We start from the raw sequence: 14,646 nt of genomic DNA, 5'->3' as shown, positions 1-14,646 counted from the left end.
TTCTTATGACCCCTTATCACCCTCCTATTATTGTTTTGTCACTGCTCCATCATCTACTACCCTTCCTAAATCTGTTTTGGAAGCCTTAGCCCATTCAAGGTGAAGGGATGCTATGGTTGAAGAGATGAATGCTTTACATAACAATGGTACTTGGGACTTGGTACCTCTTCCTCCTGAAAAGTCTATTGGTTGGTTGTCGCTAGGTTTACACTATGAAAATCAACCCTGATGGCTTTGTGGCTCATCTAAAGGTTCGTCCTGTTGCTAAGGGATACACTCTAATGTATGGTTTGGATTATTCTGATACGTTTTCTCCGGTTCTCAAACTTACATCAATACTTCTGTTCATCAACTTAGCTACTACTTGTCACTAACCTCTGCATCAACCAAATGTGAAAAATGCCTTCTTGCATGGTGACCTTGAGGAGGAGGTTTATATGAAGCAACCACCTAGGCTTGTTGCTCAAGGGGAGTCGAGCATAGTGTGTCGGCTCAAAAAGGTTTTACATGGTTTAAAACAGTCTCCCAGAGCATGGTTTGGCCGTTTCAATATTGTAGTACTTGAGTTTGGTCTTCGACGGTGTGTTGTGGATCATTCCGTGTTTTATCATCATACTTCATTGGGTAGGATCCTTCTTGTTGTTTATGTGGATGATATTGTTATTACAGGAGACGATGATAAAGGTATTCAGAGTCTCAAACTTTTTCAACAGACTAAATTTCAAACCAAAGATTTGGGACCGTTGAAATACTTCTTGGGTATAGAAGTATCTAGATCTCATATTGGAAATGTTGTGTAACAGAGGAAGTATGTTCTTGATCTGTTGAAATGAAATTGTCTTGTTGGAATCTAAATCAATTGATACACCCATGGATCCTAACAGAAAGTTAATGTCGGATATGGGTAATGTGCTACCTAATCCTAGACAATACATAAGACTTGTTAAAATTTTGAATTATCTCAAAGTTACTCGGCCGGATATATCTTTTGCAACAAGTGTTGTGAGACAATTTCTAAATTCTCCGAGGACAAGTCATTGGGACGTATTAAGAAGGTGCACCCAGGAGAAGTCTTTTATATCGTGATCAAGGTCACACTTATATCCATGGATATACAGATGCAAATTAGGCTGGATCGCCTTCCGATCAGAGATCTACAACTGAGTACTATATCTTGGTTGGTGGTAATTTGATTTCTTGGAAGAGTAAGAAACAAACTGTGGTTGCAAGGTCAAGTGTTGAATCAGAATATATAGCTATGGCTCACACTGTTTGTAAACTTGTCTAGTTGAAGAACATGTTGGAAGAATTGGGTTTTTCGCATTCTCAGCCTATGAAGTTGATGTATGATAATCAAGTTGCTCTTCATATTGCCTCCAACCCAGTCTTTCATGAGCGGTAGAAGCACATTGAAGTTGATCGCCACTTTGTTCGGGAGAAACTTGTGCAGAAGCTCATTACAGCCACTTATGTGAACTCGGACATGCAGCTTGCTGATTTGTTTACCAAAGCATTGGAGGGTACTCATGTTAAATTCATTTGTAACAAGCTAGGAGCACATGACATTTATGCCCCGGCTTGAAGGGGAGTGTTAGAGGTTATATATGCCTTTTTGTATTCTTATGATTGAGTGTTTTAGTATGTTAATTAATGAAAATTAGTAAGGGTATTATTGTCATTAGAATGTATTTAATTTGTATTATAAATAGAGGAAGAAACCTATCTTCAAGTTAGGTCATTCATTTTAATCAAATCTCAACAGAAACAAAATAAAAATTTGAGCCATTCTCCAAATTTTTCCTCTGTTTTTGTCACAGGTATGTTTTTTCTTCCAGATGTATCCATAATTGAAAATCCATTATGAATCTCAAATCTCATTCTTACTTGCATGCCTACAGATGCCATGCGCAATGAAACTAGTAAGGTTGTTCCACATTCTGCTTGACTGTGTTTACGAACGTGCTCTCTTACAAGGGCTGTCTTGACAGAATGCTATATCAAAACACTTCAAATCATTATTTGACCATGTCTGGTAACTTTTTGAGAACTAAATATTGTATTGACACAGTGATTCCTTTATCCAGTTTGTTTAGTTATGCACACAGAAAATTTAAGGCAGCTATAAAATATGAGGCCGTGTTATGGGTATTTGTTTTGAGCAACTTGAAATCCTTGATAGAGAGAGAGAGAGAGAGAAAGAGAGAGAGAGAGAGAGAGAAATCAAAGTAAAAAATACAATGAACTCAATAAAATCCTTCCAGTCCCACTTAACATCCTGAAAACAATTACCCTTAAAACAGCCTACACTAAAAGCCCAAAAGAGATACCAAATACTGTATTCCATCCCAAAGCAAAGGTAAAAAGACAATTTCTTTCCACTGCAGATAGGCACAAAATAGAAGCTTTTAAAACTATTTTTTTCCTTTTACATAGTACAGGAATACTAAGTATTAAGGAGGGAAGAATACAATAAAAATAAATGGAATAAGATATCCTCTCATAAAAAAAATAAATAAATATATACAACAGCAGCAACAAACCAAGCTTCAAGCATACGTCCTCAAATCTAGGGTTAATGAACCTATACTTGATGGTGATCTTATTGAAGGCTCTACAATCTACACGTCCTCCAAGATTCATCCTTCTTGCAGTAAGGGTTGGCACTGCACAACGACTAAGGCTACATAACACAAACCCCTTCTCGAGGAGCTCCCCTTCCTGGCTAATCAATTCATAATGCTCCTTCAAGTTTCATCCTATAATGGGGCAGGTTAGACAACTATGGACCTAGGACCAAATCTATGGCACACCGAATGTCGAGCATTGGTGGTCGCTGATGAGAATTAACCAACAACTCCTCCCCTTCTAATAAAAATTCACATGTAATTCACTAACCTCGAGGTGAACTTCACGAGGTATGACTGTTAAGAAACATTTGTTTTCTAAGCTATTGCACTCAAAATCTGTTTACCAGGGTCTTTGAAGGGCTAGCTTGTTCCCAAACTTAGGATCCTTCAATATGGGCTTAGTAACAACAACAAAACCAAGCCTTAGTCCCACTAGGTGGGGTCGACTATATGAATCTTTTTCCGCCAATTTATGCGATCATGGACCATTTCTTTTAATAGATTCAAGGATATTAAATCCTTACTCACTATCTCCTCCCAATTTATTTTAGGTCTACCCCTACCCCTTACTGCCCCCCACAATAACTAAGTCACTCTTCCTCACAGGCGCACTATGTGGCCTGCGTTGCAAGTGTCCATACCATTTAAGTCGCCCCTCCCTTATCTTATCTTCTATAGAAACTACACCTAACTTACCACGAATATGTTCATTCCTTAATTTATCTTTCAATGTTATACCACTCATCCATCTAAGCATTCTCATCTCGACAACTTTTACTTTTTGGATACTATGTTTCTTCGCCGCCCAACATTCCAATCCATATAGCATAGCTGGTCTTATAGCTGTCCTACAAAACTTCCCTTTCAATTTTAAGGGTATTCTACGATCATAGAGCACACTTGAAGCACTTCTCCATTTTACCCAACTTGCTTTAACTCTATACATTACATCATCTTCAATTTCTCCTTCAGCTTGCATAATAGATCCAAGATATCGAAATCTACAAGTGCAATTTATTTCTTCATCATCAAGTTTAACTATGTCTCCAATATTCCTCCTATCATTACTAAAATTACATTTCATATATTCTATCTTATTTCTACTTATCCTAAAGCCTCTCGATTCCAAAACTTCTCTCTATAATTCTAACTCAGCCTTTACTTTGTCCCTAGTTTCGTCAATTAATACAATATCATCTGCAAACAACATACACCATAGAACCTCCTTTTGAATACTCTTAGTCAATTGGTCCATCACTAAAGCAAAAAGATAAGGACTCAAAGCATATCCTTGATGTACACCTATAGTGATTGGAAATTCTCTAGTTTCTCCATCTATAGTCCGTACACTAGTCATTACTTCATCATACATATCCTTAATGACATCGGTATACCTACTACATACACCTTTTTTTCCTAAAATCCACCATAGAACTTCCCTAGGTATCCTATCATACGATTTCTCAAGGTCAATAAATATCATATGCAAGTCCCTCTTCTTTTCCCTAAACTTTTCCATTAATCTTCTTAAAAGATATATAGCTTCTGTGGTAGATCCCCCAAGTATAAAACCAAATTGATTTTCTAAGACCTTCGTTTCTAACCTTAATCTTTGTTCAACTACCCTTTCCCATAATTTCATCATATGACTCATAAGTTTAATTCCACAATAGTTATTAAAATTTTGAATATCTCCTTTATTTTTGTATATAGGTATTAAAGTGTTTTTCCTCCATTCATCTGGCATTTTCTTAGTTTTTACAATTGTATTAAATAAATTAGTTAACCTTATAATTTTGTTATCACCTAAGCATTTCCAAACTTCAATTGGGATGTTATCTAGTCCCATTGCTTTCCCATTTTTCATCTTTTTTAGTGCAAACTTAACTTCGTTAACTCTAATTTTGCAAATAAATCTCATATTTTTAGTCATTTCCTCATTTGACAATTCTAAGTTTAAGCCTTCTATTTGGTTTTCATTAAACAACTTACTAAAGTAACTTCGCCATCTTTCTTTAACATCTTCGTCCTTAACCAAGACAATATCATCCTCACTTTTCATACATTTTACATTTCCTAAGTCCTTACTCTTCCTTTCTCTAACTTTAGCAAGTTTAAATATATCTCTTTCCCCTTCTTTTGGACCTAATTTATCATACAAACTATTAAATGATTTATATTTAGCTTCACTAACGGCCTTTTTTGCATCTTTTCTTGCCTCCTTATATTTTTCAAAGTTATCTCTGTTTCTACATTTTTGTCACGTTTTATACCAAATTCTTTTTGTCTTTATTATTTTTTGTACATTTTATCCCACTTTATCCCACCACCAACTCTCTTTGCTATTCAAGAATCTTCCCCTTGATTCACCTGACATCTCTTTTGCTATCTTTTTAATAGAGCTAGCTAATCTATTCCAAAAAATATTTCTATCTATCCCATACCTATGGTCCAATCCCCATTTTTATCATTTTATTTTTAAATTTTATTATATTTTCTCTTTTTAGGTTCCACCATCTAGTTCTCTTACACTGGTTTATTTTATCATTTTTTTTTCCATTTTTTAATACATATATCTAACACTAAGACTCTATATTGTGTGGTTAGGCTTTCACCTGGAATAACTTTACAATCCTTGAATGTTAACGATCTACCCTCCTAGTTAAAAAAAAAAAAAAAAAATCTATTTGACTTCTATTTTGTCCACTTTTAAAGGTTATTAAGTGTTCTTCTCCCTTCTTAAAGCAAGTATTCATTATACTAAAATCATATGACATAGCGAAGTCTAAGATCATCTCCCCAAACTCATTTTTGTCTCCATATCCATATCTTCTATGTATCCTTTCATAATTTTTATTATCTCTTCCAACATGTCCATTCAAATCTTCTCCTATAAATATTTTCTCAGCCCCTGGTATGCCTTGTATAATACTATCCATCTTCCCAAAATTGTCTCTTAAGATATTCTACTAAGTCGACTTGAGGAGCATAAGCACTAATGATATTTATTATCTTTGTCCTAATACCATCTTGATTTTTATAATTCTATCCCCTACTCTAGTTACATCCACAACGCTATCTTCTAAGTTTTTGTCTATAATAATGCCTACTCCATTCTTATGTTTTTCTTTTCTAGTGTACCAAAGTTTAAATCCTGATTTATCAATTTCTCTAACTTTCTCCCCCATCCACTTAGTTTCTTTAAGGCAAATTATATTAATTCTTCTTCTGATCATTGTATCCACAATTTCCATGATTTTACCCGTAAGTGTCCCTATATTCCAAGTTGCTAATCTATTACCCAATGTACTCTAAAAGAATGGGAGCGTGGCTCTACTTTAAAGTTCAATCTACCTAGAGTGCTCCTGAGACTACATTCATGCTACTACCGCCATCCATAACCAAGTTGCATGCCCTACCCTACATATGAAAAAAGCATGAAAAAATAGTGGTCTATTTCCACTTCTCAATATGCATAGTAGTGGACAAAACACATCACCGCACTTAACATAATTATCATCCTCCTAAAAACCATCCATGAGCTCACCCTCATCTCCCAAGTATTCAACAGCATCTACAACCTACCTACAACTTGATCCTCACAAGCATGTCATCAATCTCACTCCAAAGGTAAGGCGTGTTAGGGGCAACAAGCAACAATGTGACATCTAGGGTGCAACAATGACACTACACAAATGAGCTACTAGTTTGAGGAAAGCTTGAACAACTAGAATGAATGACATGAAGGAACACCCACTAGCAGTACTCTCTCTAGGGGAAGATTGGGGGAGAAGCACTTGGTACAGTCTAGTGTGGACTTTCTTGGTTTTGTGGTTTTGTGGTTTTACACAAGGAATAGCAATCTTGAAAAGATTTGAGCCATTTGGGAGTAACCAAAACCTAGGGAGAGAAAGAGAAAGAAGAATATCCTCCAAAACCTGAGCTAGACAATTGGGGAAGCAAATCCTCCATCCCATACCCCTCCCAACCACCTCCCAAAGTTTGAGCACGAAACCTCCTCAAATGTTTCATTCTTAAACCATTGGGCTATCCCCTAGGGAATGTGGGGCAAATCCTATAAAATGTTTTACTATAACAATGCCTACACATGATTTAATATGTTAATTAATATTTGTTAGATAAAATAAACAAACACTGACTATGACAAGCCTAATAAGACGAAATGTTTTCTATATATCAAACAAGAATAAAAATATGTTTGGGGTCAATTAGCAAATATGGTAACAAGGTGAAGGCGTAAGTTAAAAAACTACTTAAGTTACAATTACAAAACAGAACATGTGCTTTTCATAGAAATAGCAACCCATGGCCCTTGCCAATAATTTGTGTGAGAAATAGATAAGTAAAAGGTGTCCTTTATTATTAACAATAAGACGACTTGCATAGTTCATACCTTGTGCAAATCCCACTCTTCTCCTCTCACCCCCCCCCCCCCCACCCCAAAAAAATATATATATACAACAACAAAACCAAGCCTTTTTCCCACTCAGTGGGGTCAGCTATATGAATCCTTTTCCGCCAATTTATGCGATCATGGACCATTTCTTTTGATAGATTCAAGGATATTAAATCCTTACTCACAAAAAAAAAAATATATATATATATATATAATAATAATTAGTAATTACAATAAAAATCACATGGCTCACTACTGAAATTTTATCCCAAAACAGTCATATTTTCAAAATTCTAGTGCCAAATGTCCAGAACTTTGAAATGTAGGCAAGAACTTTATGAAAGCAGTTAGAACAACATTTTGACTAGAACATCAAAATTCAATACTGTTGTCACTAATCATCTACAAAATTGAACACTGTCACACGCTTAACAGAACTTTTTCATATCTACTCACTCATTGCCAACCATTGTTTGAACAAATAAACAGAAAATATATATACACACACACATGCACGTATAAAATTAAAGACAGCAAATTATGAGGGCATTATAAGCAATAACCACTCATTATACAATTGGCTCTAACTGAGAAATAGAGCCATAGTCACAGCAAGGATGCAAACATATTACACCATAAACAAAGACATCTATAATAATGAGTTATATACCGTTTTCATTAGTATAAAGCAAACTAGAAATAATAAGACACAAGTTGAAGTGCACCTAACTACCATGACAAACTCTAAGTGGAACCATACATAAAGTATGAAATAAAGAACTAATCAACTTTCTCTCCAAAAAAGGATGAAAAAAACAGCAACAGCATCAAACAATATAAAGCCATCAGGCTAGAAGAAAAAGAAGAGCTTCAGACTGGAGAGTTCTTAAAAAGGCATTTTGCAGTTTGCACATCAATATCACTGAAGGAAAATATACATATTTAATAGCAATAATGTGTGACAACTTTTGCATCTACCTAATATTCCTGACTCAACCTGAGCAAGACTTGCAGCTTGAGAAAAAGGAGAAGCAAAAAATCCAAGCTTAAGGATTCCAGATTCTCTGTGTTCCCCACATATCTGCACGGAGTAAAACAGCATTAAGTTTCTATATATACTAGGGGAGGGGGGGTGGAGGGCGAGGTGAATAGAGAACAGAAAACTGAAACATGTTTGAATTTGCATCCAAAAGGAGTTGAATGTATAACCATACATCACAATGCTCAACATCATCAAGGTTAACCATCGTACAGTTGACGCAAAACCACTTCATGAATACAACATTCTTTTGCAGGGGCTCCCAATCACTGTCATCATCATCTTCTTCTTCATCAATATCAACTTGATTGTTGCACATATCTTGCCAGGTCATATCTTTTGCCTTTTTCTGCAATAAAATCACATTGTTATATTAAAAATAAATCTTCTAAAATTTATTGAGCATGCAGTCACCAAGAAAACCAAAAACTAAGGAAAATAGTCCATCAACACCTGCTAATCTTGTTGCACATCAATCAAAAGCACACCCCTAATAACACCAAAGTGATCCAAGAACAACGTAAATGAGTAATTCATCAATGATCAGCTTACATATATGACATCTGCCTGCATGCCATTCAAACTGTCAGCTTCTCCATTCTCTTCATAACGAGGGCTAGAACTGCTTCCATCAGATCCAAGGTTTCCCCGTCTACTAAAGCCTTGATATGGAATATGCTCACTCTGATCATAACAATTGTTCTCAGCCTCTTCACTCATTAGACGATTCGTTTGTAAAGTTCCAGAGACCATATTTAGCTCAGAGCTGACATGACAATTCACCGCCAGAATCAATCCTGAATGAAAATCACATGAAGAAGTGAATGCATGCTAACTGTGGTTGATGTATTTATTTAAGCCCCTCTAGGTTTGGGGAAAAATATTATTCTGGAAAAACGGAAAATAGTTTCCTATTTTCTGTTGTTTGGTAACATTCATAAATGATAAATCCATATTTACACCAAAAATACTTTTCATCCAACGGTAGAAAACAACTTCAGGAAGATAGTACTCAAAGTAAATTAAAGAAAGAGCCCAAGGAGTGCAATCCAATAAAGCACCTAAAAACTAGTAACATTACATTTGTTCGCAAAATGGAATATAATGGGATGGAACAACTATTTTGTAGGAACTTAATAGTTTACCAAAATCAGCATTTTAAAAGAAGCAATTGAAGGTCGTGTCAAGACAAGGAGTGCATAAAATACCCTAAGGCATAGTTTAAAATACCGAACTCCCAAAAGGCAGGACGCATAACACAAGGGCTTACACGTTTGCACAAATGATGCACCTTTTTTGCAATTTTTTGGATTAAGGTTTGGCATTTTGAGTTTGTACATATTTAAGTCAAAGTTGGTCTTAAAATAGGCTAAAAAAAACAGAAATCAAAAAGAAACAAGTAAGGACCACCTAAGATGAGTGAATCACTAAAATTCTGAGCCTAAACCCTTCCAAAATAGTTGAATGTCGCATTTGGATCATGATTCATGACTACAATTCAAACTTTGTAATATTATGATTATATCTTAGCATAGTTTACTCAAATTATTTTAAGTTTGCCTGCTTAGAATGGCCAAGAAGTAGTTTAAAAACTATATTTGAATTTTTTTTAAAAATTTTATTTGCAAACTTTCTAATCTTCCTTTATTTTCAATATATATGTAATTTATTTATTTCCTTCATGTTAAAAATAAAATTCCCAAAAGGCTTAAAACCTTAACGCCTCGAGGCACACCTCATCTCACAAGAAACGCCCTACATTACACCTTCACCATTTAAAATATTGGCAAAAAAAGACGATCCTATTCTAATTTCTAAGACAAATAACCATATGAAAATTAGTGTTAATATAACAAACATGAAATAACTAAAGAATAAATATTCTTATTATGAGATTTGGGAATATCAATTCCTTGTTGATCAGAATAACACCAATGTTTGGGCGGTCATTTTCATCGCACTATCTCTTCACAAAATTGTTATACTCCTATACAATAGCTATTGCATTAATGCATTCCCACCTTAAGCCATTCCAAAGAATTAAAAAACAGTGATAATGCAAGAAGAGACCACATTGAAAAGCCACCAAAAAATTCCAAAAAAACTTAAATAATTCAACATGTGCCACAGCCAAATATTCTACAACGTACTAGGGGAAGGGTGGGGAGAACCTAGCTATCGTTTAAAAAAGCATATCAAAAAACACAATCATAAGATTAAACTACTGGGAGGGCTACGGACATGCACACTAGGATAATAAGTACATTAGAGGCTTGCACACAAGGCATGCGACTGTATGTGTCTCGAAAAAATTACAAACACACATACATGAAAGAATGTATGCCTTCTCTAGCCTCCAAAAATCCAATCATAATTTATAGTCATTTTAAAGAAATTGAGTAGATCAATCAAATACCACACTTTGTTAATCACTTATTATTAATTTGATGAGGTTTTTTTAGAAAAAAATAGAAACATGTATTTATTATAATTTTGAGGGGAAAAAGAAAAGCCCACAAATTTCCACTAGTTATTTTTTTTTTTTAATTTGTCAATCTTTTATATTTTACATACAAATGCATTCTCTTTATTTTATAATTACCTAGTAGTTATTTGAAAAATAAAAATAATGTACCATAGACATCAGTGTAAAAAAATTATACTAAGGCTCCCTGACTTTAAAAAATGCAGAAAAAATCACCTAGGGTACCATTTGGAACTTGGAAAATATGAGGGAACGGAAAAAAAAAAAAAAAAACATGAAAGAATCCTTCTTCTTTTTTATAATCAAAGAAGATATATTAGATTGAGAAAGAGAAGTTACAACCTAAGGGAACAACTGAACAAGAGGTCCACCTGGAAAAATAAAAAACAGAAAGAAAACAAAAAATAATAATTAAATTAAAAAAATAAGATAAAAATAAAAAATAACCGAAAAGTACTCCTAACCAAGAAAACTACCTTTCAATCCCTTTCTGTCATAATTCACCAAGCACTTTAATTTGCAAGCTCCCTCTAACCCTTCTTTGCTTTATACTTACCCCCATCAAAGCACACTTCAATTTGACCAACATCACAATATTTTAAATCCACTTTATTCATTATATCAAGGACTCCTAAGTCCTTCCTAGAAATCACCTCCACTTGTGTAGGTAAAATTCCAACGTTTGCACTACATTTTATTTTCCAACCCATTGTTCTCAAAAATAAGAACCCCCTCCAATCCTTCCAACAGGGCAGGAATCAGGATGTACATATCTTAGGACTCCAAGAACATCACAAGAATCAGAAACGTATCCATTTTGTTCCCCAATCTCATCCAAGAGCAAGCCACCATCACAGTCAAACTTGCAATGTCATCACTATCGTTATCTGAAATATCTCCCTATTTCTTAGCCTCCTTTCCTTTGCTAACTCCATCACTTGCTATGTTCGTCATCTTAGCAAGTGCATCTTCCATAATACTCAACTCTCCTTAAAATCTTTGGCTTTATCTCACCAGAATGCTCTCTTTTTGGTTCATATAATTTCTTCATTTCGCACCCATCTTTGAAGCCTTCCCACGAACATACACCTTAGGACCCTAAGATTTTTCAGAAATAAATCCTGAAACACATATTTCCTACCCAATCCAGCTTCTTGTCTTTTATTAATCCTGTCGACACCAGCCTCTGATCCCTCTGCAAAACCAAAATCAACAGCCAATCTGACAATTATATTATTATCATCATTTTCTTCACAAACTGATTTCAAAACCAAATTGAAATCATCCTACTTACACTAAATGTTGATCCATTCTATGCTTAGTTTGGAGAGTTGGAGAGAAATCTTGTATTTTGTTAACATTTTGTTGAATACCCACCTCTCCCATATGCAAATTTTGGCTATGAAAGTGGGCTTATTCAGAAACAGGGTCGTGCAAGGGAAGGGCCTGATCACCCATATCCTTGCCCTGGGCCTTTCTAGATACGAGGCCTATCTGTGAAAGCCCCTGTCTATACAAGACTTCTTTTGAATCCAAAGAAAGGCCCATAGCATTCTTGTCAAAACAATGGGCTTGTTCTATTAATGGCTCAACTTTGTTAAAAAAGAAGCACCGCCTTTCTCAAAAACCTGGCCTAAATCCAGGATGAGAACCAGACGACTAGGCCTAGACTTCATAGCCTCGTCGTCCCCCATCGCAGCCCTAGCTGCCTTTGCAAGATTAGCAACAACCACCAGAACCTAGTTTCCTACGCCTTATGGACATTCACCTCTGATTGAGCAGTGTTGTAATCTGGTAACGACACACCCAATTCCCTCAATCACAGATCAGCCCCACACCTAAGGCACAATTTTTCTAATTGTGGACTACTTGAGCAGTCTTCACCTATCTTTCCTTCCATCACCACCTCACTCCATGATCAAGTGCTTGCAATTCCTGCTCCTACAAAATCATGATGAATTTCTATCACAAATTCACAGAACTCAATCGCAAGGCTTCATCATCCAATTCCTTTTATGCCTCAAAGAATGAACACCGAAAAATTCTTACCTTTCCCCCTCAGCCCAAGTTCCAAAAACTTCCCCGACATAGTCCACCTAATAATCATCCAACAATGGAGGTTCCCCTTACAAACGCTTCTATTGCCCTTTTCCAACCAAATGAAAGTTGATAGACCATTGGCAAGACAAGAAACTGCCTCCTTTGTGAAGTTAACCCACCTATTTCAAGAAATGTTATTATTGAGCACACACAGTAAAGGAGTCACCCCCTCCTTACCAATCTCAGATTGAAGGATTTTCCTTCAATCTACACCGAATGCTTTAACATCTCCTACTAATCCAACCATGGCCATGTTCGCACAAGGATAAGAGAGTTGTTACGCAAGAGAAGAAGAGACCCATGCATAGGTTTTTAACAGTATCTAAAGTTTGGATCTGATGAAGATAAGAAGAAGCAGCTTCAAATTTTAAACCCTGCTAAAACTCTAGACAAGCCTTCGAAGAACAACTTTCAAGTCTGCAAAGAAAATGACCTTTGATTCAAAGAAAACAAGTAGAAGCTTCGACGATGAAGCTTTGAATAGTTACGAGATGAAGCATTAAGGACAAGTGGGAACAGTCAAACCTGCTAGGGCTGCGAGATTGAGCTACGAGAACAGGCAGGGATTCCACTTGCAAGCTTGAAAGAATACAATTTTTTATGTTCGGTTATCAAGGAAGTGAGAAAGAAAATAAGGAATATACGAAAATAATAAACAAAATTTTGATTTTACACATCCTTAACATTTGCTTTATCATAATTTTTTATCAAATTAGAACATTTTTATCATTTCTAATAATATTTACTGTGGAGAGAAAATATCATGGAAACCAAGTTTCCTTCTTGCTTTGCTTTCCTTTCCATAAAAAAATACTTGATCCAAACAGGCACTTAATGTTCCATAAATCTCGATAAAAAATAAAAAATAAATAAAATAAATAAAAATAAAAATAAAAATAAAAAACAACAACAACAACAACAAACCAAGCCTTGAGTCCCACTAGGTGGATCGGCTACATGAATCCTTTTTTTCCAATTTACACAATTGTGGCAACTTCCTTCAACAATTTAAGAGCTATTAAATCCTTACTACCTCATTCCAAGTTTTCTTAGGTCTACCCTTCCCCTTCTATTGCCATTAAGGGTAACAAGCTCACTCCTCTTCATCGGTGCACTACTTGGCCTAAATAGAAAATGCCCAAACCATCTAAACCATCCCTCCCTTATGTCATCTTTTACAAGTATTGTGCCTAACTTAACACAAATATGTTCATCCCTTAATTTATCTTTTAAAATTATACCACTCATCCACCTTAACATTCTCATTTTAACAACCTTTACTTTTTGGATATGTTGTTTTTCGTTGTCTAACATTATAATCCATATAGTATTGTTGGTCTTATAGTCATCTTAAAAATTTCCTTTTAATTCTAAGGGTATTCTCCAATCACACACTACGCATGAAGCACTTCACCATTTTACCCAACCTACTTTAATTGTACGTATTACATCTTCTTTGATTTCTCCTTCACCTGCCATAATATATCCAAGGTATCGAAATCTACTAGTGCTATTAATTTCTTGATTATCAAGTTTAATCTTTTCCTCCAATAATCCTCCTACCATTCATATATCAGTCTTATTTCTTTGTTTTTTTTTTTTTAAGATAACAAAAACTTCACTACAACAAGAACAAGAACAAGAATAATTACAATCTGATGGTAACGAGGATAAGGTGTCCTCCATAAGAACAAAAAATAAAGTAAAAAGTACAAAGAATTTACATCTACGCTGCATTTGAGTCCCTATGGATGTCGGACAGCTAGAGACCCTCAAAAACCCCATAAGAATAAGCTCAAAAGGAAGCCAAAAATATGGCTTTCTCCCATCAAATTCAGAGGAATCTTCTCATCTTTAAAAATTCTAGCAGTCCTTTCAAGCCAAAGTGCCCACAAGGTAGCAAAACTACAAAATTCTAAAACGTTCTCCTTTTCCTATCCCTTCAAAACCCCAAAAGTGCACCACTATAAATTCATAA

General features: G+C 35.2%; 1 protein-coding gene across 4 annotated transcripts in view; it reads right to left on the bottom strand.

Annotated features, from left to right (window-relative positions):
• The window catches only part of LOC131146417 (histone deacetylase 15), a 104,721-nt gene that overhangs the window by 80,091 nt on the left and 9,984 nt on the right, over positions 1-14,646 (bottom strand). For all 4 annotated transcript variants that reach the window (XM_058096014.1, XM_058096013.1, XM_058096015.1 and 1 more), the window contains 3 exons: positions 8,636-8,880; positions 8,259-8,432; positions 8,023-8,125 (listed from right to left, as the gene is read on the bottom strand). In XM_058096014.1, the coding sequence (XP_057951997.1) occupies positions 8,023-8,125; positions 8,259-8,432; positions 8,636-8,836 (478 nt within the window). In that variant the 5' untranslated portion in view covers positions 8,837-8,880. The remainder of the gene's footprint in view (positions 1-8,022; positions 8,126-8,258; positions 8,433-8,635; positions 8,881-14,646) is intronic.

This window comes from Malania oleifera, chromosome 13, assembly GCF_029873635.1.
Source record: "Malania oleifera isolate guangnan ecotype guangnan chromosome 13, ASM2987363v1, whole genome shotgun sequence".
Lineage (NCBI taxonomy): Eukaryota > Viridiplantae > Streptophyta > Magnoliopsida > Santalales > Ximeniaceae > Malania > Malania oleifera.
Note: the sequence above shows the minus strand (reverse complement) of the source record. Positions and strands in the feature narration are given on the sequence as shown.